The sequence below is a fragment of the Calypte anna genome, chromosome 1 (assembly GCF_003957555.1).
Source record: "Calypte anna isolate BGI_N300 chromosome 1, bCalAnn1_v1.p, whole genome shotgun sequence".
NCBI classification, from domain to species: domain Eukaryota; kingdom Metazoa; phylum Chordata; class Aves; order Apodiformes; family Trochilidae; genus Calypte; species Calypte anna.
Genome location: NC_044244.1, coordinates 55358358 through 55380048, shown reverse-complemented (window position 1 = coordinate 55380048; position 21691 = coordinate 55358358). Strand labels below are relative to the sequence as shown.

General features: G+C 45.0%; 1 protein-coding gene across 1 annotated transcript; it reads right to left on the bottom strand.

Annotated features, from left to right (window-relative positions):
* Positions 1 to 13381: 13381 nt before the first annotated feature.
* On the bottom strand, positions 13382 to 20157 carry CKAP4 (cytoskeleton associated protein 4). The gene is made up of 2 exons (XM_030468369.1): positions 19715 to 20157; positions 13382 to 14919 (listed from the first exon to the last, which is right to left on the bottom strand). The coding sequence occupies exons 1-2, from the start codon at positions 20072 to 20074 to the stop codon at positions 13588 to 13590; spliced, it is 1692 nt and encodes a 563-aa protein (XP_030324229.1). The 5' UTR covers positions 20075 to 20157; the 3' UTR covers positions 13382 to 13587.
* Positions 20158 to 21691: the final 1534 nt, after the last annotated feature.

Sequence of the window (21691 nt, the reverse complement as noted above, 5' to 3'; positions counted from 1 at the left end):
CAGTGTCTGATTTCCAAGGGATTATTATAAACAATAACAACTGCCCATGATATCAAGAAAAGCACATATATATAAATGAATACATACAAACAATAATATCTACACCTATGTTTACATGTACACATGCAAGCTCATATTGCTTGAATAGCTATAGTAGGGACCCTGTCAATGTAAGCCATGCTGTTAAACATCCTTTTATGTTTATCTTGATGCTTGAGGATCTGAAAACCAAAGATGACAAGGAACTGAAATATTGCTCACTGATAGCTCTAAAAATATAGTCACAGTGGAACACGTCACTACTTTCAGGCCAAAGTCAAGCTGCTTGTTTTAATACAAAGCTGGGCACCCTATTGTATCTCTGGCCATCTGCGTGCATGCTATATTTAAAATGGAAAAAGGCCTCCAGGGTAAATGAACAAAATTTACCATGGGTACAAACAGGCACAGATCCTTTGAGGTCTGGGGAATATATTTGCTTAGACTAGTAATGGATTGAACTAGAGGCCGTTGTTCTTTATGAGACCTCCTTTTTCTTTGTGTTTATGCCAGTGTAATTACACTTTTTTGGTAGGAATAATACTAACTTATATTGGTGTAAGTGATGAAAATTTTTATTTTTGTTTTTCAGTGCAGATGCTAGGTAACAACTTTCATTGCCTGTTTCCTTTCCTATTTTTCTGTAGTTGTTCCCCAGATGCCATTCCTTTGATTTTTCTACACTTACTTCAGATTTCCTTAGTCTCAATGAAAAGGCAGACAGACCTTCAGTGCCCTGATCCAGTACCTGCTCCTTGGACTGGATGTTTTTTCCTACTGTGTATCCGATTTCTGATGCTGAGGATTTCCCTTGTGCCTTCAGCAGCACTTCCCTTCTGCCACCACCACAGCCACCACCATTCCAGCCAGGAAGCTCTGTGCTCTCCAGTAGCTCATTAATGTTACTTGTTAATTATCCAAAGATTGGAGACAGAGGGGTCATGCTCCATGTGCATGAGGCATCCCTTCTCTTCCTCGTGGGTTGGACAACCTAATTTCCCCCAGAGAAATATCTTGCAGTTAATAATACAGGTCATGTCAATAGGACTAAGTAGAAAATAATCACGTTCAAGTAACAGGCAGAGTTGTGGAGGATAAGAGATGAACAAAAGAGCTTAATATTTTGTGGTTGGAAGAGTATACCAGAACATAATCTTAACTCTCCCTATGATGCAGTTAGCAAAAAGAAGCAGACATATATCTCTGCCTCTTTTACTGTCAGATTTTGATTCACTGGACTTAACTTTCTGCTGATTGCCACCAAAGCAATTCCTTATTCCCTTAAGTTTTGAGTTCCTGAAAGTCAGTGGCAGAATAGACAAATGGATTTGAGCTATTGATGTTATACAGGCTACTAAAGAGACCAAGGCAGAGAAATCTACCTAAACATCACGGGGAGGGTGTGATAGGAGAGTTTAAAGTACAAGCTGCCTTTCTTAAATGCACGTCCTCTCACTGACAGATGCCATTTCCCCACCAAGCATTAGCCCTCTCCTCAGTTGAAAAATGAGTCCCCGAGGAGCCTAAATTAAAGACACCAGTAGAAAAGTGCAGGGCCTGACCTCTTGCAGCTGCACCAGGGCTAATACTGATTCATTGTGCTGCTCCCTCCAAGGGCAGAAGAAGGGGGCAGGGGAGGGATACAGAGGCATTTCAGCCTCCTCCTTAGCTCATTCATAGACACCTGGTGTCCCGCCTCCTCCTCACGCTTCGGTGCATCCCACCCCTATTGTATAGAAAATCCACTTCTTTAGAGATCTGAGCTGCTTGGGCTGGACAAAGACCAAAATTAAATCTGCAGCTGCCCAAGAAGAGGCTTTTCTCTGTTGGGGGTTATTATCAAGGATCTCTGATAAGTGAGCGGCGCAGGGAATTCCCTTCGCCTCTGTCACTTCCAGTTACAGGTTCGGGCGGGTGCATCTGCACATATTTGTGTTCCTTCCCATAAATAACTGGGGCTGATCTTTAGCTGATGTGGACTGTCATGCCTCTGCTGACCTAGTTCAGTTCCAGAGCTTCCTGAGAGCTCTGTGACCCACTGCAGTCACCATATTTTGCTGAACAACCCAAACCCAACTCTTTGCAGCCTGCAAGAAACAGTGGTGAGGCCAAAATACTCTCGTGGCATTTGTTCACCCTCAGGTTGCTTTAAGGGTAAATTTTAATTGACAAGGGCCAGCTCCTATTCTCAGTTGCCCCAGAGAGAGCCTGGAATTGCATCATTAGCATCCAAGGAGTTATTTTGGATCTACATGAGCACAAACACCAGCAGAACCTGAGTTTAAAGGAGCAAAACAAAGAGAGGTTTACATCTAAAAGGAGCAGCAGCAGGTGGCACGTATAGGCTATATAATCCCAGGTTTTGAAAGGAAAAGAAACATAAAGTTAATAGGAAACCTTTGTGGCCATTAATTATGTTTTATTATTGAATCTCCTGTGGAACCAGTCAGTCCCTTGGCTTATAAAAATAGATGCAACAGGTGTTAGTTCCAAGTCTTTTGTGCCTCATGTTAAGGGCTCTAATGAGAAGTTTATGGTTAGTGAAACCTGGAGGATTAGGATGGAAAAAATTCTGCCCCGCTACACCAGAGAACATCTGGAGCCATGCCATTGACCAGGGGAATTTAAATCTGCATCTCAAAAGCTTTGCATATCTGATCATCATCCCTACTATTACAGTCTAAATAGCCTCATGCTGGTAACCTGACCTATTTAGTTGGTGGCTGCTCCTTCTGTTCTCTACATCTACATAATTTTTTTCAAGGTGTTGCTGAGGATGTGTTGCTGTTATCTGATTTTCTCTTCATTTCCTTTTTTACCTAGATGTGTTTCCTGTGTTTTCTTTGGGTGTGTCAACTAAATTGCAGCTCTTTAAGACAAGTTGCCTCTTAGGGACTAACGTTAGCCAAGCTACAGCATGGGGGTGTGAACATTATGCAAATAGCAAGATATGGAGCTGAGGGTAGGATTTTCAAAGCCACCATGGAGAAATGGATGACTGAATCCCATTAGGGTTGCCGTAAGGTTTGGCAACCTCATGCTTCCTGGCTGCCTTTGAAGAAGTCTCAGCACAAAGCTGAAGTCTGAATCTTGCATGAAGCAAGATTTGCTCTTACTCCCACAGGACTGAGTACTGTTCATTGTTATTGCAGTAGCTGACATGGAGGCTGGGGAAAAATCCCTAGGCACAACTCCCACTATCCTATGTAAGGATATAAGGAAACATAAAGAGAATTTCAGGCACTGTCAGGAGATACTATCAGAGTGTTGGGGATCTGTCCTAATCTGTACAGGCAAATCAGCTATAAAGAGAACTGCAATGTGTCTTTGTGTTTGAGAATACTTGAACATGTTTATAATGATAAAATATTTACCAAAAAGTTATCCATATTCCTCTTCAGAGATCCATATGCAAATAGTGTGTATTTTACTCATGTGATCTCATCAGCCACTACAGAAATCCTGGTCTGCAGCAGCCAGCCTCCCTGCACATCACTGGGGCAGCAAATGGGAAATTTTTGCCTCAGTTTGAGAATACTTTGGAATTTGGCACAGCAACAGGCAATTAATCAGCATGTTTAGCCCAAAGATGTGCATGATGTGCACTACAAGATCTGTTCTACACAACATCTTAAGTAATGTGAGTTCTTGACTGATTATGGAGTTTTTAAACTTTAAAGTACATTTACAGTGCCAGAACGATAAGAGACCCTCATGTCTCAACCAAACCATGTCTCAAACCAAGCTACAGAGTCAGGGGCTTCAGCATCACCTTCCATCCTAAGGACACTGCAGTCCTCTTTTGCCCTCTGCTGATAGAGCAGTGCATGAAGGTGACCAAGCAGTGAGGAAACTCTGCACCCTGGTGAGCCCAGGTGCTCCAAGGAAGGTCTCCCACACAACACAGTTTAGTCACATTTAAACACTTAACATCATTAGTGCATCATAACCATGTGCTGGTTTCTTCTGGTTTCTAAGGGTGAGAGAGTGCCTTTGATAAGTAACAAACCTATTTTAAAATGGTTTCATTTTGACTTTGAAAGGAGTTCATGGAGTTGAAAGGCATCAAAATAGGCACTGTCTCTAACAAATACTCCTAATGAAAGGAGCAGGAGAAGGCAAGGAAAGACAGAACCATGGTTTCCTGGTAAGGGTTAACACAAGGCAGAGCAATATTAGGGCTGAAGCACAGGAAGCTGTAAGATACAAGCTGTAAGATCACAAGATCAGGACTCATATTAAAGAAAACAGTTGTTCTGAATAAACTTACTAGTGGAACCTGTATTAAAGATCTGCCAAAACATCCAGTCTTTTTCCTTGCAAAGGAAACTGCAGAGAAGACTCAAAAATACAGCCAGCCAGATGTTTCATTGTCAGAAATGTGCATATAATGCCTAAGATCAAAATGTACAAGAACTTCAGCCACACCTTCAATGTTGATGTTATTTTTGAAAGAAGTCTGAATGGTGGTCTTGAGTCTTTCATTGCACTTAAGATATTTCCTCAAAGGGAATTTTCCTTAACTGCAAGAAAAGCAATGTGGGAAAAGGATTGCTCCTGCCATAAAAGCATTTCAGTGGGTGCATTGATGGGGAATATCTGGGACCTAAATACAGGGAAACCCATAGCTGGCAGCCTGGAACAGAGGTAGCTGTAACAAGGTAACAAGACAACTTTTTTGGAGAAAAAAAAAAAAAAAAAGAGGTTTGACTGTTCCAGGGGAAGGGATCACTGGTAGCCTGAGCCCCCAATCTCCCTTTGCCTCTATAAACCCATAGTAAATTGCTTCTTCTCCTTCTTTGATGCAGACTGGAAGGGAGGGAAAGAAAGGAGATCCTGAGGGCTTCTCTGCCCAAATACGTACTAAACCCCACTCCTCAGCACTGGCTTTTGTCCAAACAATTTAGGCATGGAGGAAGTTTGGGCTCTCACTCAAGATACAGTATAGCTGGACCCTTCTAAAACTCCTTTTGCTTTTGCAGCAGTGTTAAGGCTGGCTGGAGTCACTGAAACACGTGGCAATGTACATCTGCTTGTTGCATTCTCAACCCTTTTTGCATAAATGAAGTGCAGATCACTAACCACAGCCATCATCCTAAATCACAGCTCCAAATTTCATCCAGGAAACCTGGAAACTGGGGCTATGTTAACCACCTGGCTGCTTCTGAGAGTTCAGACAAAAATGGAAACACTGAACTTCATGTGCATCTGCTCTCAAGTTTTCTTCTCTTTTTCCAGTGCACACCTAGTCTTGAATTGGATTGTGCAGTGAAGACTGGAAGTACTCAGATTTATTTAATTGCTTTTCAGGAGGAGAACTTTAGTTATGGTGATGTGAGAGAAGTTGAAAAGAACAATAAACAGCACTCCAAAACGTCTTTTTAATAATGTACTACATTTTATAGTTCAAATACTTTCACAAACAGGAATTTAGCTCTGTGCAACCATTTGAAACAGCAGCTCTGTTACTGAATTAATTTTACAGGCAAAGCAGTAAATTCTACCAGTTCTAATGAATACGAAATAGCAGACCTAGGGAAACTGAAGAGCTTTGTGAAGGCAAGTGAAAGCAAATCAGGATCTGAACAAAGGACAATGGTAGTGGAACTCTTGGATAGATTAAGCCTTTTCTTCAGCTGTTTGAGGTTCAGGGACAGACCTTCACATACACAAGAACTGTGATTTCTGTCTTGCATTATGGAGTGCCAGCATTTCTGGGCCACCTAGTTGCAGTGCTTAAGGTCCTTGATCTTCTGTGACCTGAACCAAAAACCAAGGGCTGTATTTAACAAATAATACCATTATCCATTACCAACCACATTATAAGTATTTTCTGTCCATACTGAAAGAATGGGCAGAAGAAATAGGAGATTCTATAAAATGTTACAGATTAAAACTCCCCAAACCCTGGAAAATACATAATGGGACTGGAGGATAGAAAGCAAGATCTATCTATTCTATTTGGCTTTTGCAAATTTTACTTTGTAACTGAATCTTCACCTTTCTCTATCCCCATTCCACACATAGCTCATACAATTAATATGGAAATTGTTGCAGAAGGATCTATCCATGTCCATTGGCCTCATATAGCCTTAAAGATATGATCCCACAGAAGGCAGGAAGAGGTGCAAGCCTACCTAAACGTTAACATTATAAAAATGTTAATAACAGGCACAGTGGTTGCCACCAGCCACCTGGACTGGTTGATCTCTCTACTGTGTGCCATATCACTTTAGCACACCTCATCTTTCATAGAATCATAGAATCATAGAATTGGCTGGGTTGGAAGGGACCTCAGAGATCATCGAGTCCAACCCTTGAACCACCGCTGCGGTTGCCAGACCATGGCACTGAGTGCCACATCCAGTCTCTTTTTAAATATCTCCAGGGACGGAGAATCCACTACTTCCCTGGGCAGCCCATTCCAATGTCTGATCACCCTCTCCGTAAAGAAATTCTTTCTCATATTAACCTAAACTTCCCCTGGCACAACTTGAGACCATGCCCTCTTGTCTTGTTGAAAGTCATCTGGGAAAAGAGACCAACCCCCCCCTGGCTACACCCTCCTTTCAGGGAGTTGTAGAGAGTGATGAGGTCTCCCCTGAGCCGCCTCTTCTTTAGGCTGAACAGCCCCAGCTCCCTCAGCCTCTCCTCATAGGATCTGTGCTCGAGTCCCTTCACCAGCCTGGTTGCCCTCCTTTGGACCTGCTCCAGGATCTCAATCTCCTTCCTGAACTGAGGGGCCCAGAACTGGACACAGTACTCGAGGTGTGGCCTCACCAGCGCTGTGTACAGGGGCATTTGTCCCTCTGGTACTTTGTCTCTCTGCTTTTTTTGGCTGATTAGCTTCTTTGGCCAGGTAGCTTCTTACATGACCATACAGTGGTGGGAGGGAACAGTGACACAAAGGACAAATGTATCCCACAATCTCTCTTCCTACAGCTCCACAGATAATTTTTTTTCCTCATGTTGTTACTGTGTAACCCAAAAGTGGATGTGTGGTAATACACTCTGGAGGCTCTATGGTGTCCTGGCCTGACTTAATCAAAGGAGTTTCCTCTGAACCCAAAGGAGGCCATGAGGACTCACCCTGCTGTCTCTACAGCTGCTGCAGCATTAAAATCCCAGTGACTTAGAGAGGAGGTACAGGGCTTTTTCCAGTCATGCCACCAACCTGCAGTCACTGGAAGGCTGTGACATTCTTCTGAGATGCTGTAATGCAGTTTGATCACTGAACCCATTCAAGCACAGAGGTATTTTTCATGGGTATAAGAGGTTATTATCGCCTCAGTTAATTATCTGTAAGAATTCAGAATCCAGCAAACGTTAATTATCCTTCCATTAATCTCATATTCACAAAAGCTCAGTAGGGCTATTTTTAGCAGTACAAATATATCCTTCCTGAAAGGAAAATCTGCTCTTTTACTTGCATATCTTATTTCTAAATGTTAAACACATTAGGCAGAACTAAGGGGTTTTTCCTGTCTTAGAAACCATCCTAAGAATGTGTAACACTTAATGAAAGTGCTAAGAACAATACCATCTTCAGACCCGAATGTATGGTGCTAGAAATCTGATATGGGAACAAGGAAAAAAAAATATCAGAACGGAGTTCTTGAAGTCCACATTTAATCCTACAAAGTACACCAGTGGTGTCCAGGGCATTTTGGTGCCCAGAGCATTCCAGTGGATAGATGTCTAAGTAAGTCTTCTCATCCAGTGCCTGTTAGGACGAGGTTTAAACCTCTGGGTAAATATCCACATACTCTGACAATATACACATGACATAGGAATAACATCAGCTTCACCTACTCAGGGCACTGCATTCAGATCAGTCAATGTCCCTTTTGTTTCTTGCTCTAAAGGTTATGATGGAATCTCTGAAGACATCAACAGAACATGTACCAGCGTACCAGTGTAGCTGTTTTGTCTGAAACGCCAGGCATCTGGAAAGAATAGCATTAAGGAGGCTGCCCCTCAGTTTGGTGTTTGCTCTGGAGCTTAATGGTGAGCATTTTGCCCTCTATATTGTTAAAGTTTGCAATCTTTTGAATAGCTAGTAAATATGCCCTGAGCCCCTAAAATTGTTTAAACCATAAACTGTACAAGCCAGTATGATCTCCTTGATAATGTTCTTATGCTGCTGTGTGCAGACCCTGAGAAGAGGACTTCAGAAAGGAAAGGCTTGTTCAGCATGGGAAGATGTGTTAACTATTAGGTATTCTAGTGAACAACTCTGATGCACTCAAAGGAGGGGATTTTTGACACTTTAGGTACCATAATTAATTGCTGAATATATTATACATTTTTTGCGTGGCATTGGGCAAAGTGCTTTGGCCTTGATTTTGTACCAGGAAAGGAAATGGAAGTCTAGCTACCGACTGCAGTGCTATCTGGGTCAGGACTTCTGTCATTCGATTATTCCTAAACTTCCCATCCGGTTGGAAATTTTCCTTTAAGACTTCAGTTCCTTCTAGAATCAGCCCAGCAGTGGATGAAGCTGCAGTGAGATTTTTTTTTTTTTTTTTTTTTTTTTTTTTTTTTTTTTTTTTTTACTTTTTTTTTTAGGGGAATGGTACCACGTAAGGAGAGCATTAAATGGGGCATATGAGCAGGAAGGGAGATCATGGAATCATAGAATCTTTTGGGCTGGAAAAGACCTTTAAAATCATCAAGACCAACTGTTAAGCCAGCACTGCCAAGTCTACCACTAAACCATGTTCCTGAACACCACATCTACATGGGTTTTAAATCCCTCCAGGGATGGTGTCTCCAGCATATCCCCAACCAGCTGGTATCAGTGCCTGACAACCCTTCCCGTGAAGAAATTTCCCCTAATATCCAATCTAACCCCTACCCCGGGGCACAACTTGAGTCCATTTCCTCAGGTTCTGTCACTTGTAACTCAGCAGACGAGGGCAGCAGCCATGCAGCCTTTGCAAGCAGCAGGCTCCAGGCTGGGATCTTCCACGGACCCTGCCCTGGGAAGTCATCCCTGGTAGGCCAGTCAGACACGTGGATGGGCAGACAGGTGGACAGGAAGACAGGAGGACAGGAGGAGAGTAGGAGAGGAGGAGAGGGGGAGAGTAGGAGAGGAGGAGAGGGGGACAGGAGGACAGGATGAGTGGACAGGAGGACAGGAGGACAGGATGAGTGGACAGGAGGACATGAAGACAGGAGGAGATGTGGACAGGACAGGAGGACAGGAAGACAGGCAGAGAGGAGGATAGGAGGAGAGGTGGACAGGCGGACAGGAAGACAGGAGGACATGCAGATAGGAGGACATGCAGATAGGAGGACAGGAAGACAGGCAGACAGGACAGGCGGACAGGCGGACAGGAGGACAGGAAGACAGACGGACAGACAGGAGGATGGGCAGCCAGGCAGCCAGACAACCGGACAGCCGGACAGCCTCCTCATGAGCTGCCGCGCCGCTGCCACCGGGGGGCGCCCGCCGCCGCCCCTCCCGTGCTGCGGCCGCTGCTCCCGGGCGGACCCGGGACTCGACCCCGGAGGGCAGCGGCCGAGACCCTCATCGCCTCCCAGGCTGTGTCCGGCGGCTTTGTCCTGCCCTCTCCGCTCTGCCGCAGAGGCAGCAGCCTCGAACCCTCTCGGTGCCAGCAGCGCTTCTGTCTGTCTTACCGGCGCAGCCTCCCTCCCCGCTGCCATCCCTTTCTTCCCCCGCGGCGTTTCCTCCCGCATCGCCCTCACGTCAAGCGAATGGGTTCGTCCTTTTTACAGAGCAGCCTTTCAGGTTGTTGAATCACAGAATCATAGAATGGTTTGGGTTGGAAGGGACCTCGAAGATCACGTCGTTCCAGCCCCTCTGCATGTCAGGGACACCTCCCACCAGACCAGGCTGCTCCAAGCCTGTCCGTGGACACTTCCAGGGAGGGGGCAGCCACAGCTTCCCCGGACAACCTGTGCCAGTGTCTCACCACCCTCACACTGAAAAGTTTCTTGCTAAAAGCCTTAACTAACCCTTGTCCTATCTCTACATGCCCTTATGAAAAGTCCCTCCCTGAAGGTTATTTCTTCCACTCCTCCCTTCAGCCATCCCTCCAGTTCCTTCAAGTCTCAGCAGGCCCAGTTGTTTAATCTTGTTTTTTGCAGAACATTTTACTTCTGATCATCATAAACTTCCTCTTGGAGAGTCTCTCCATCCCAGACACACCTTTCTTAAAGTGCCCCAAACTGCAGACTGCCCTTGGCGCTACTAAGTAGAATGGAGGGCCCACTTGCAGTGGTTTTAGGCCATTCTGGTGTTTGTACATCTCAGAAAGCCGCCTTTCCTGCGGACATTCAGCTTTGCAGCTGTTTACACTACCAGCTGAGTTATGTCAAATTAAATGGCAAAAAGATTAAATAACTAATCCATGTTTTAATAAAATCTCTAACAGACACATTAAGGCCAACAACAACTGTGCTTACTATTACAAGTTATTTCACTTGTGGCAGCAGTCAGAACTCTCCTGGGAGAAGTTTCTGTAGCAGCAGCAGATTTGCCTCCATCACCATTGCCAGTGTAGCTATTTGGGCCAACCCTTGCAAGTGAGATCAAGTCTCAGCATAATGGCCTCTCCATTTTTAAGATGAGAACTGAAAATGAAGACAAATGTTAATGAACTGGCTGGGTCAATACCTCATCCATCAGCTGGACAGTTTCAGTTGAAATTTGTTACTGCAACAGCACGTTACTGAACTACTAATTATGTAAAAGAGCATTGCCAACATAGACTGTCTTGCTTGAGACTTTCTCCACTACTTTATTGCAAAGTGAGAGAACAGCCCTAGGACTGTAAAAAGCAGCACTAAGACTGGATGTGCTCTGTGAGCATTTATGAGGGAATTGGGAAGTGTTTGTGCTCAATGAAACTATTAAGCTAAATATAAAGGCTGAACCTCCAGCCTGTCCAGGGATCTTTACACTGTCTGCCTCCAGCCACACTATTTACAAAGAATTATTATTTAGTGAAATAAATAATTTTAGCAGCTTGCCATAAAAATTAAGTTACTGAACAATGTAGTCATTGTTCAAGCTTTGAGATCAAGTATAGCCCAGTTGCACTGCTGGCTTTACAGCCTCTTTTAAGTTCCTGCATCACATGGCTACCACCCTGTGTGCTGATGTCCCAGCTGCTGTCAACAGCTTATATAGCAAATCTTTTAGATGGAAGGTCTTGTGTGCTCACCTGCTTTGTTGAACATAGGTAGTCTAATTACAAGGATTACCTACTGCTATGAATTTGTAATCAGGAATTGCCAGGATCTTACCATGTTCATTCTCTTGAAATCACCCTTTCACAAACTTTTGAAAGTCTGGCATCCACCATGAAGATGGTATCAGCTTATGAGCTTTACAGTCCAGCATTCAAAGCTATGCAAAAGAAGCAGCCACTTTGAAAAGATTATATAGATCCTTTCTGTACCTTATTTCTGTTGAACATATTTTAGGCATGGAAAATATCGATGCATGGCCGGCACTGTCTGACATTGTATTCATTGCATAAATCATCTATTTCACACCTCACACTTTCACCTTGGGCTTCTGAGCCTAGTGGTCAACACTACTGCATTGATCTGACCTCATCCTGGAGCTCATCTGTAACCACAGGCAGGGTTGCCTCCATGTTCACCTACAAAAGCTGGGGACAAGCACAGGGTGGGCATCCCTTCTGCTGCATCCCCCAAGCCCTTTCCTGTACCCTACTGGAAGCATCCTGGGAAACATATTAAGTAAGCAGCAATTAAAAAAAAATTTAAAAGAGGTGCAAAGAATATTCCAAATGTTTATTATGTATTAAAAATACTGCAAATAAGCCATACAGTTCATTTCACAGTAACCTAAACAATGTTGTTCAAGAACTTGAGAAGTCAAGAAAGAACAGTGCGGTTCCAACAGTGACAACAGTTACCTTAATGCTGTGGGTCACTCCTTCTTTGCCATCAATTCTTTCCTGTTTACAGTGGAAGTAACACTAGATATGGTTCAGTATCTCATTTACTGAGGAGAACTCCTTTTCACCTGTGCTGTTCCACAAGCAGACCACTTCTGCAAGGTGCTGTTTCTAGGAATTCCTCCAACATAGCCACAGATCTGGTTCCTGCAGGTTGAGGGGGACATGTGACAACCTATTTCCAAGGTACCCATGTGCAGACCCCTTCACCAAAGCTTTGGATAAAGTCCAAAAGTAAACTTGAAAAGGAGAGATATCAGAAATCCTTTCCAAAAAGACAAAGAGAACCAAGAAAGCTTCATGAGAAAGTGTTTTTTAAATAAACATCCAGAGAACTGTGACACTTTTTCCTCACTCTTAACCAGTTCCTAGAAGGATCCTTCACTACCAGTGCCCCAAGCAGACACCCAGTGACAATAATGGTGACAAGTATCAGGCACAAAGTCCTGAATACATAAAATGAGTTCAGGTCACTGTTGACTGTGTGAAAACTTGGAAATGTATACACCTTAGAAGCAATTCTGCTGATTTCATTGTGATAATCTCTCTTGTGTGTTTTGGAGTGTATTATTATCGTTAGCGTGCTCTCGGTACATGGAATATCACAGGTGCAATTTTAGTCCTTTGCTTTCCTTGTTCAAATTTGTGATCATTTTTACAGAAAATCTTGTATCACAGGCAAATTAGACCTTTCCAAGAAAGACACAGCCTCATCTTGTAAACAGCCCAAAAAATATGACAAAAGCATTACTGTATCCTTTTGTAACTATTCCCACCTTTCAGATGTCCCTTCTAAGAATTGGACTTCCACACCAGCAGCTGAAGATGCTGGGAAAGAAGCCTGTGATCACAAAAAATGAATCTTTCCATCCACGTGGTAGAACACCAATCTTATCTTATCTGCAAGCAATGCCCATTTACCTCAAACCTTTCCCCCAGGGAGTTCAGGTAGCCCCTTGTTAGCTCCGTGGTACAGATTAGAGACTCAGAGAAATACATTACAGCTCTGCTCACACCTGGTAAACTGACCACATGGTTGAGTCCCAAACTGTAGAAATGGATGAGATGCTTCAAACCCAGTCCACATTATTTTACTGGTCTAAACAGTTCAATATAGGGGTGTAGTTTTGTTCATTTGTTTCTTAAACCAGAACATACCCAGTAGCATTTTCAGTGTGTACAGCAGTATGGGTCTTTTTTTGTATCAAAGCAGCTGTAGCCCTTCTGTGTGGGACATCTAGTGTCATAGTGTGAAACACCTTCATGCCATTATGTGCCCATGCTAACAAGGCTGTAGTGCCCTAGTTACACCACTACAGTTACAGTGGTACAACTTTATAGAGAAGATGAGCTCTTAGAAACTCAAACCTCCAACTACACTCATGATTTCTTAAAACAAACAAACAAACAAACAAAACAAACAAAAAAAACTACACAAAAGAGAAATAAAAGAAATAAGCAGAACTGTTTCTACTACTAAGTATTCTTATTCTCTTTGGAGGTATCAAATTGCTTTTAAAAAGAGTAAAAAACTGGGCATACAAAAGCTATTCTCCTTAATCCATTATTTGCAGAAGAAGCAAATTGCTGCCTAAATTTTTTCATGTATTTTTTCAACTTTGACAAACAACCTTTCCAGGTCATTCCTCAGGTCATCTATTGAGCTCTTCAAAGACTCCAAGTTGTTCTCATTATTTTCAATTTTCACTGAGTAGGAGACTAAACTATCCACTGCAGTTCTTATCATTTTCAAATCAGAATCAACCTGGCTGACAGATGATCTCAGCTCATCTACAGAGCCTTCCACAGAAGAAAATTTTTCGAGATAGCCTTGGGAATGTGTTTGACCCATCTGAAGATTTTCTTGATCCAACAAAGTACGAAGTTGCTTCTGGACATCCTGAAGAGCACTGGGGGATGGCAGGTCATTGATCATTCTCCTCAAGTTCTCCACATCATTGTACAGTGATGTCTGTGATTCACCAAGATTTTTCAAAATGTCTGTGACTGACGTTATGTCCGTGTCTGACATTCCCTGAAGAGCAGTAATGCTTTGTTCTAGGGTACTGAGCTTATTCTTATATTCTGACTCCTTAGAGAGGAAAGATTGCAATTTTTCACTGCTTTGAGCAGCAACATCAGTTAGAGACTCCAGGCTGTCTTCTATGTGCCTCAATCGCGACTCCAATCCTTCAGTGTTCTTCCCAAAATTTTCAAATGCTTTTTTGAAGAGTTCATTTTCTTCCCATTTGTTAAGGTCAGCTTTAACTTGTAGTAAATCTTCATCAAGTCTTTTAATGTCACCAGGGAGATGCATAATAGAATCCTCAGCTCTCAAAACTTTCTCTTGCAAAGCTTTTAATGAAAGGTGTTCGGTGTCTGCAGCCTCTTTGAATTTCTCATGTTCTTGTTTGAGGTTGACTAGCTCTTTAACCTCAGTATATACATCAGACTCCATGGAGTCTATTGTACTCTTCAAGGCCTCTATGTCCTTTTCTTTGCTTTTCATGGACATCTGCATCTCATCAAAAGCATCTTTTAGCACCTTAATTTCATGTTTATACATATTTGCTTCTCCTAGTGAATCAACCTTTGCTTTCATATTGTTGATTTCATCTTGGCTCCTTTGCTGGACTTCAGTGAATACAGCAATGTTCTCATTTATAGACTTGGTTAGCTCTGTTAGTCTCTCCTCCACTGTGTTTTCCAGAGATGTGAAGTCTCGTTCCCTTGCGTCCTTTACCATGTGGATGCCATCAGATAAGTCTTTCAAAATTTCATTTTGCAGCTTCTGAAGCACTTCACTGATCCTGTTTATTTCATTTTCCGCTTGTTTAACAGCCTTCTCAGTAACTTCCTGCTTTTGTTGAGCAATCTTCATCATGGATTCAAATTCTCCACATGTGGTTTGAAGTGAACGCACCTAAAACAGAAATCCACGAGGTTAATACTTACAATTTTACCCTGAACTATGTCCTTACCCTTTCTATATACCCCTTTCGATTTACCCCTGAACTATATCCTTACCTTACAATCCTTTTGGCCCTTGTTATGATATGGAATTATCACCCTGCAATCTTTCAGGCTCCCTGCCTGAAGTGACCATTCAGCATACAGACACACAGGAGGCACCAAAAAATCCAGCATCCTATACCTCCTTACAGCTCTATAGATACATACACCTTCTTCTGAGGATCCTTGGCCTCACTGACCTATTTTTCTTGATGTTCAAGGAAATCTGTGGCAGTGAAAATCAAACTCAAGATTCCAGAGTTTGCATCCAGACCAATTCCAAAACACTGAAGAAGTTTCAAAGTAGACAAAAAAGTAACGGTAAAAATACAGGGAGAGCTGGGAATGACTGGGAATGGGAACAGGAATTACGACATTTTGCTGCTCCTAGACAACACTGGAGACACAGGTTTTTCTTGTTATCCATTTTTTAAATGAAAATAAAACAAAACATAGAAAAGCTTTGTTGTTCTAAATATTTAGTATCTCTTTTTTCACACACATGCCTACACCCACATGCTCTTAGTCAACATAGGCACATTTTATGAACAGAGGCAGAGAACAAAGCCATGGCAGCTGCCAAGGGGACTGACTCACATCTCTATCAGGTTAATACAGAAAGTTGTTACCACTGGATCAGATATGCTATTAAGCTTCCCAATTACAAAAACTATCTTTACAGCTGGTTTTAGTGGCAGCAAGATGGAAAAGGTCAAGAGTTGAGTGGCCACATTAATTTACTCTCGTATTTAAAGGTGAGGTCCAGGCACACCAAAGAGAAGCATCCATTACTTAGTTTTGGGGCCAAGCAAGAGGACTTGAGGACTGGAGAAATCTTTTTATGAGTTGTATTTTTTTAAACTCTGTAAAGAAATGTAAGAACTCTCACTGACTGCAATAGGAATCCATCATGTAGAAAATACCTCAAGGCTTTGGCAGGATGGCAAGTGCTGAGTAATGAATGTTGCCTTGCTTCATGCTACTCCCTGTGTCTGAGGGGTATAATAATCAGTCATGCCACATGGACTGCCATGTTTACTGATTAGATACACAGCTGGAGGGGTGGTTTTATTTTATAAATAGAAGGAAGTACATGTTATGTACTTTTAGAAATAAATATACAGAGCTTCTATTTTTTCTTTTTCTTTTTAACTGAAGAAGGCTCCAGCAGCACTCACTCTGCCTCTGAACCTACGAATTATTTTCAAAAGACACAACAGACTTACTAACTAGAAATTAAGTAATTCATATGTATTTTTGCAAGACTAAGTCCCTGGCCAAATCCTCCTTGCTTTTCATGTAAGTCCAAACAGTGTAAGGATTGTAGAGTTTGGCTATCAGACTTGCCCTTGCTCCAACAGATTTTCCCCAGTTCGAAGAATACCCACACAAAGATAACTTATTTTTATCCCTTCCTCTGTAAAATGGTTTCTAATGACTTTACATTCCCTATACTTGTATTCTCTAATGCTCACACAGAAATGAGTTGAAGATGAGGGGGATGGCAGTGGCAGGGGAAGCAGGCAATATTGCCATATCTATTGCAGCATGGCACTAGCCATAACACTGACTTACTGACCTCATTTGCATTACATCTTAGCTGTCACTCATTCTGATTTTTTCCATTTTTTTCTGTATCACTGTAAATGGACTTCAGAAATCCAAAAGGAGGGCACTAAGAAGTTCACCTCCCCCCTCTTGCGATGGAATTTATTTTCTTTGATACATTCCAACCAAATCACCAAATCTGTATTTGCAACTAACTTTCTTCAGTTGTTAGTCCAAGAAAGGGCAGTAAAAATGGCTAAAAGAACTCTCCAGAAGTTCAGAAGGTCCTCACTGCTATATGTTATATGACAGAGACAGATCCCACCCCTCTGCAGTGGAAGTACTTTATACCAGCTCCTCCACTGCTTTTGGCCAGTGCTCGTGGTGTATCCTGAAGCTGTCATCCTGTACTCCCAGCTGGGCCAGACACCTGAAATTCAGCGAGCTCTGACACAATCAAATGGACTGAGATCTCCAAATCAGACAACGTCCTGATCTGGTCTGTCCTAATTAAAAGCCATCAGGGTCCAAAGCAAGCACCTTGCACAAAAGGGGTGAAAAGTCTCACCTAGCTGCAAAGTAGCAGTTCATTTTCACTACAGGGTTGATTTGTTTGTGCACTTATGTGTGAGTTTGCCTGTTCGTTCTTCATGGCTGGTAAGCTTTGAAAACATAGCCTTCAAAGGTTTAGCATCATAAATAGCACATAAAAATATGTCTGTAGCTGACAACTGTGTCTTCTCTAATTGGACATACTATCTTATGTTTAAACATCAACCGACCATGGACACTTTGAGAACTGTGCTATATTAAAGACTAAACTTCCACATCATTTCCTTTCTCCTTCTACTGCCAATGGGTAAAGCAGATGAGTTTATATAATGCTTACTCCTGGCAGGAGCTCTCTGCAGTACAAGAGTGAAGGGCAAATCCAGTTCCACACAGCAGTCTGTGACGATGGCACTTTTAAAGTACAACACAGGACCCCTACACTTTTGTAAAGCAAGGAAATACAGCCTGGTCTCCTCTCCCTCAAGTACCTTTGTTTTGTAAAGACAACATAGCAACATAGCACAGCAAAGCTTTCAAGGGTTACATCGAAATTTTGTGTAATCTCTTACCCCCACCTTTAATTCTTCCACTACTATATATATGTCTAACTCAACCAAATAGAAGTTTCGGTTCTCTCTGAAACCAGCTATTAATAAACTTTCGTACATAATTGTGTCCTAGAATATGTAACATATGCCTACAATCTTCTGCAATAACAAGGTGATGGGAGGCAGCAAACTGTACCTGCCCTGTGCTTAGAAGGGCTTATATATTGCCCATACATCTGGGTTCTATACTCGCATAATCTTACAACTTGTGTGTCCTGCCACTGCAATGTCTTCCTCCATACAGAGTCTACAAAAATGCCTTAGTAACTAGAAAAAATAACCCTTGCTAGTTCAAACAATCAGTGAGTAGCCTATCATCAGTGAGTAAAAACCCTAGGATTTAAAATTAGCTTCAGAAATGACACTATACCCCTCCATTTTACAGCCCTTTCCCCCATCATTATTTAGAATCAAAGAATCAGATGGGTTGGAAAGGACCTCTGTGATCATCAAGTCCAACCCTTGATCCACTACCGCCGTGGTTAACAGACCATGGCACTGAGTGCCACATCCAGTCTCTTCTTAAAAACCTACAGGGATGGAGAATCCACCTGGGCAGCCTGTTCCAATACCTGATTACTCTCTCTGTAAAGAATTTCTTCCTAATATCCAACCTAAACCTCCCCTGGCAGAGCTAAAGACCATGCCCTCTTGTCCCACTGATAGCTTTGTTTTCCTTTTCCTACTTGTTGGAGAAGAAACACCAGGACTGACCCTACAAACTCCACATGTGTAGGCTACCACTATCAAGAGCACCACAGCTGCAAGATCTCTGCCAGCATCTATCCCACCACCTTGTCCCATGCTCACAGGAAACATGGAAATCTGCACTGCCAAAAGTCAAGCTGAGACAAGGATTTCCTTTTCTTTGAACTGACTCAGTTGTAACTTTACATACTGCTTTCCAATTTACCTACTGCCTAGACTGGAGCTTGACTGCTGATATGCCTCCATGGATGACATTTTTTAAGGGTTTTAGGCAGCCTAAGACATATCCAGATGGACAGTGATATTTGTCAAACTCTAGCTTGGGGGCTAATTAGCCCTGAACAAAAAAAAAACGAGGAGGCAAACGAGTATTTCTTTAACCACTTGAGCCACACCCTTTGCCAACTACTTCACAGCTCTTCCATTGCCGTGGGCTGTCATGGACACGGTGTCTCGCTCCCTTGACCAGAGGCAGCGTCAGGAACGTGGAAGGAACAGTATGGCTGGACTGGCGTTTTTGTCCCCGTCTCTGCAGCTCGGTGAAGCTGGCACACGTTTTGTTCCCTAGAGCGTTCAGAGATATCGAGGCAGGATGCCCCCACGTCCAGCCCGGCTGCCCGCACCATCTCCCTCGTCTGGCGCACACCTGCCTGGCTCGGTGTGACCGCAGCGAGCAGCTCACCCGCCACTCTCGATTTGAGGTGATTTCGCGAGAACCGAAGATCTAAAATTACCGCCAGCAGTCTCTCGAAGCTGCAGGTCTGCACTGCTGCCAACACGTAAGCGTGATGACTGCATTACATAAAATGGCTTCACGCCCAAGCCCTGCAGGAGGGAGCTGGGCAAGGAGCCGGTTACAGACGACGCCGTGGGCCCTCCTGGGGGCCGCCCGCCCGCTGCGGGGTCCGGTCCCACCCCGGCCCCGCTCCGTGCTGCCTGCCAGAGATGTCTCGCTTTACCGAGGCCACGTTTCATAGCAGCCGCTATGAAAACCACGGCCCAGACTCTTATTTGTCCCTCCAATGCCATGAAAGCATCTTCACGCAAGGGAGCACGGCGAGGGTGAATGGGACACGTTTGCTTTCTCGCAAGCCGGGTAACCCCAGAGCTTCCGAGCTGCTTATTTAAGGGGTGAAAGTCCCCACCCTCTTCCTGCGGATGCGACCGCTGCCCCCCGCCGCGCAATGCCGGGGGGCCCGACGGTCCCCGCGCCCTTGCCCGCCCTCTGGCCCCCTGCGTCCCGCCGGGCACCCCACCCGCCCCCCAAGACGGTTCCCAGCGCCGCGCTACCTTCTGCCCCACGGCGTCCAGCGTGGCGGCCTGCTCCTGCCGCTGCCGCCCGGAGGCCTCCCTCTCCCGGGCGCTCCGCCCGACCTCTTCCCGCAGCTGCCGCACGTACCAGCCGGCGGGCAGCGCGGCGCCCAGGACCACCGCGGCGCCCAACAGCAGCGCCCAGCTGCGGCGGGGGCCAGAACCCGAGCGGCCCCCTCCGCCGCCCCCGGCGGACCTTCCGCCCCGGCCGTGAGAAGCCGCCGCCGGCTTCTTGGCCGCCGCCTCCTCGGCGCCTCCCGGCTGCGCGCCCCGCTCGTTGGCTGCGGCGGCGGTAGGCGGGCTGCCCCCCTTAGGGCTCCGGTGCTTGGCGGCTGACATGGCCGGACGCCGGCGCCGTCGTGCGCGGAGCGGGAGCAGCGGGAGCGAGGGCGGGATGGAGAGAAGGAGGGCGGGAGCACCGGGCCGGGCAGCGCCACGCTCCCCGCCCCGCCCCGCTCTGGCGAGCCGCCACGCACAGGGGACGGCCCTTGTCCCACCCGGGGGAGCCGCCACGCATACGGGGACGAGCCCTGTCCCATCCGGGGGGAGCCGCCACGCATACGGGCTTGGGCCCGTCCCGAGGGAGACCGCGGCACGGGAGGACAGCGGGCAGGGCGGAGTGGCAGCCCCCGCACATCCCCAGGGTGAAAGACCACACCGCTGCCGCCTCGGCCACGGTTGCCCGCGGGATGCGACGCGGGGGTTTCAGCAAGAGGTAGTTTGGTCCCACTGGCAGCCCCAGCACCCAAGATGTCCCCAAGCCCATCCCGGTGCCGCTGTCGGCTCTTAGTCTTGCACGTAGTGTTGGAGGCAGAGCTTGGCGGGCTCCTGCTTCATGCAGCCTCTGTTTCTCTTGAGCGTGACTGAGGCTGACAGGGTTGCAGCAAGCTCCGAGAGCAAAGCGCGGAGAAAAAGTTGTTTTCTCCAAAGGCAACCCATCCTCCCGTTTCTAGTGCCTCTGCAGCAGAGATCTGGCATCGAGCTGGTCTCCCAGGCACACAACAGCTGCCCTGACTGGCAGGAGTGCTTCTGGCCCGACAGAAATTCCAAGGGTTTTTCACAGGCTGCTTTGTCTGTGCACATCTGGTAGACGCTGAGACCTCAGCACCGAAATTCCCCGCGGAGCCTTCCCGCTCCGAGCATGCTCTTTCGCCTCACCACGTTCATCTTCCCCACAGCCTGTCCTGGCATAGGAAAGAGTGAGCAGGCTTTCCCCTGCACTGCTGGCTCCGGCGAGGGCCTGGAAGGATGTGGAGAACAGCCCCGCCATTTATCTCCGTCATGCTCGCAGTTTTGTTCCTTCTTGTAAGGAAACATAAGAGGGAGGTGGGAGCTGACTGATTTGGAAGTGCTGGCAAGGAGAGGGAGGAAGAGTGAAGGGATAAGGTGTTGGTGGAAAAACTAGTCCTGATGTGCATGGAATTAATTAGCGGTCCTGTTCGAGAGGAGGAAATTGCATCTGATTGTGGAACAGAGGATCCTTAGGCAAGGGATGGGTTTGACACTACAGTTTTAGGGCATTGGTAGTCGAGGGCTGGGAGTTGGGTGCTTTCCCATCTGGGGCAAAGGAGATGAGAAGGTGCTCTACACCTGTGTTTAGAAGGATTTTATCATATGGGAATAACTTTAGAATATTATTTTGAAAATACCTCCAATTTTTCAACATCTCAAAGACCTGCTTAAACCCTTTTCAGCCAATTATGTTTTATCTTGAATCATTACCATGTCTTGGCCTAAATGTGGGAACTTGAAAAAATACACAGGAAGTCCCCTTCTACTGCTTGGTCCAGACTAGACAACAAATGATAGTGCAGAAGAACTTACTGATTCAAAACCACAACTTGAATTCATCAATATTTTACTTCTTCTTCTGTCCTTGACCCCTAACTGAACAGGTTAATACAGTGACTTTTCTGTCACTGTCTTTTCTGTCACTAACTTTTCTGTTACACGTCT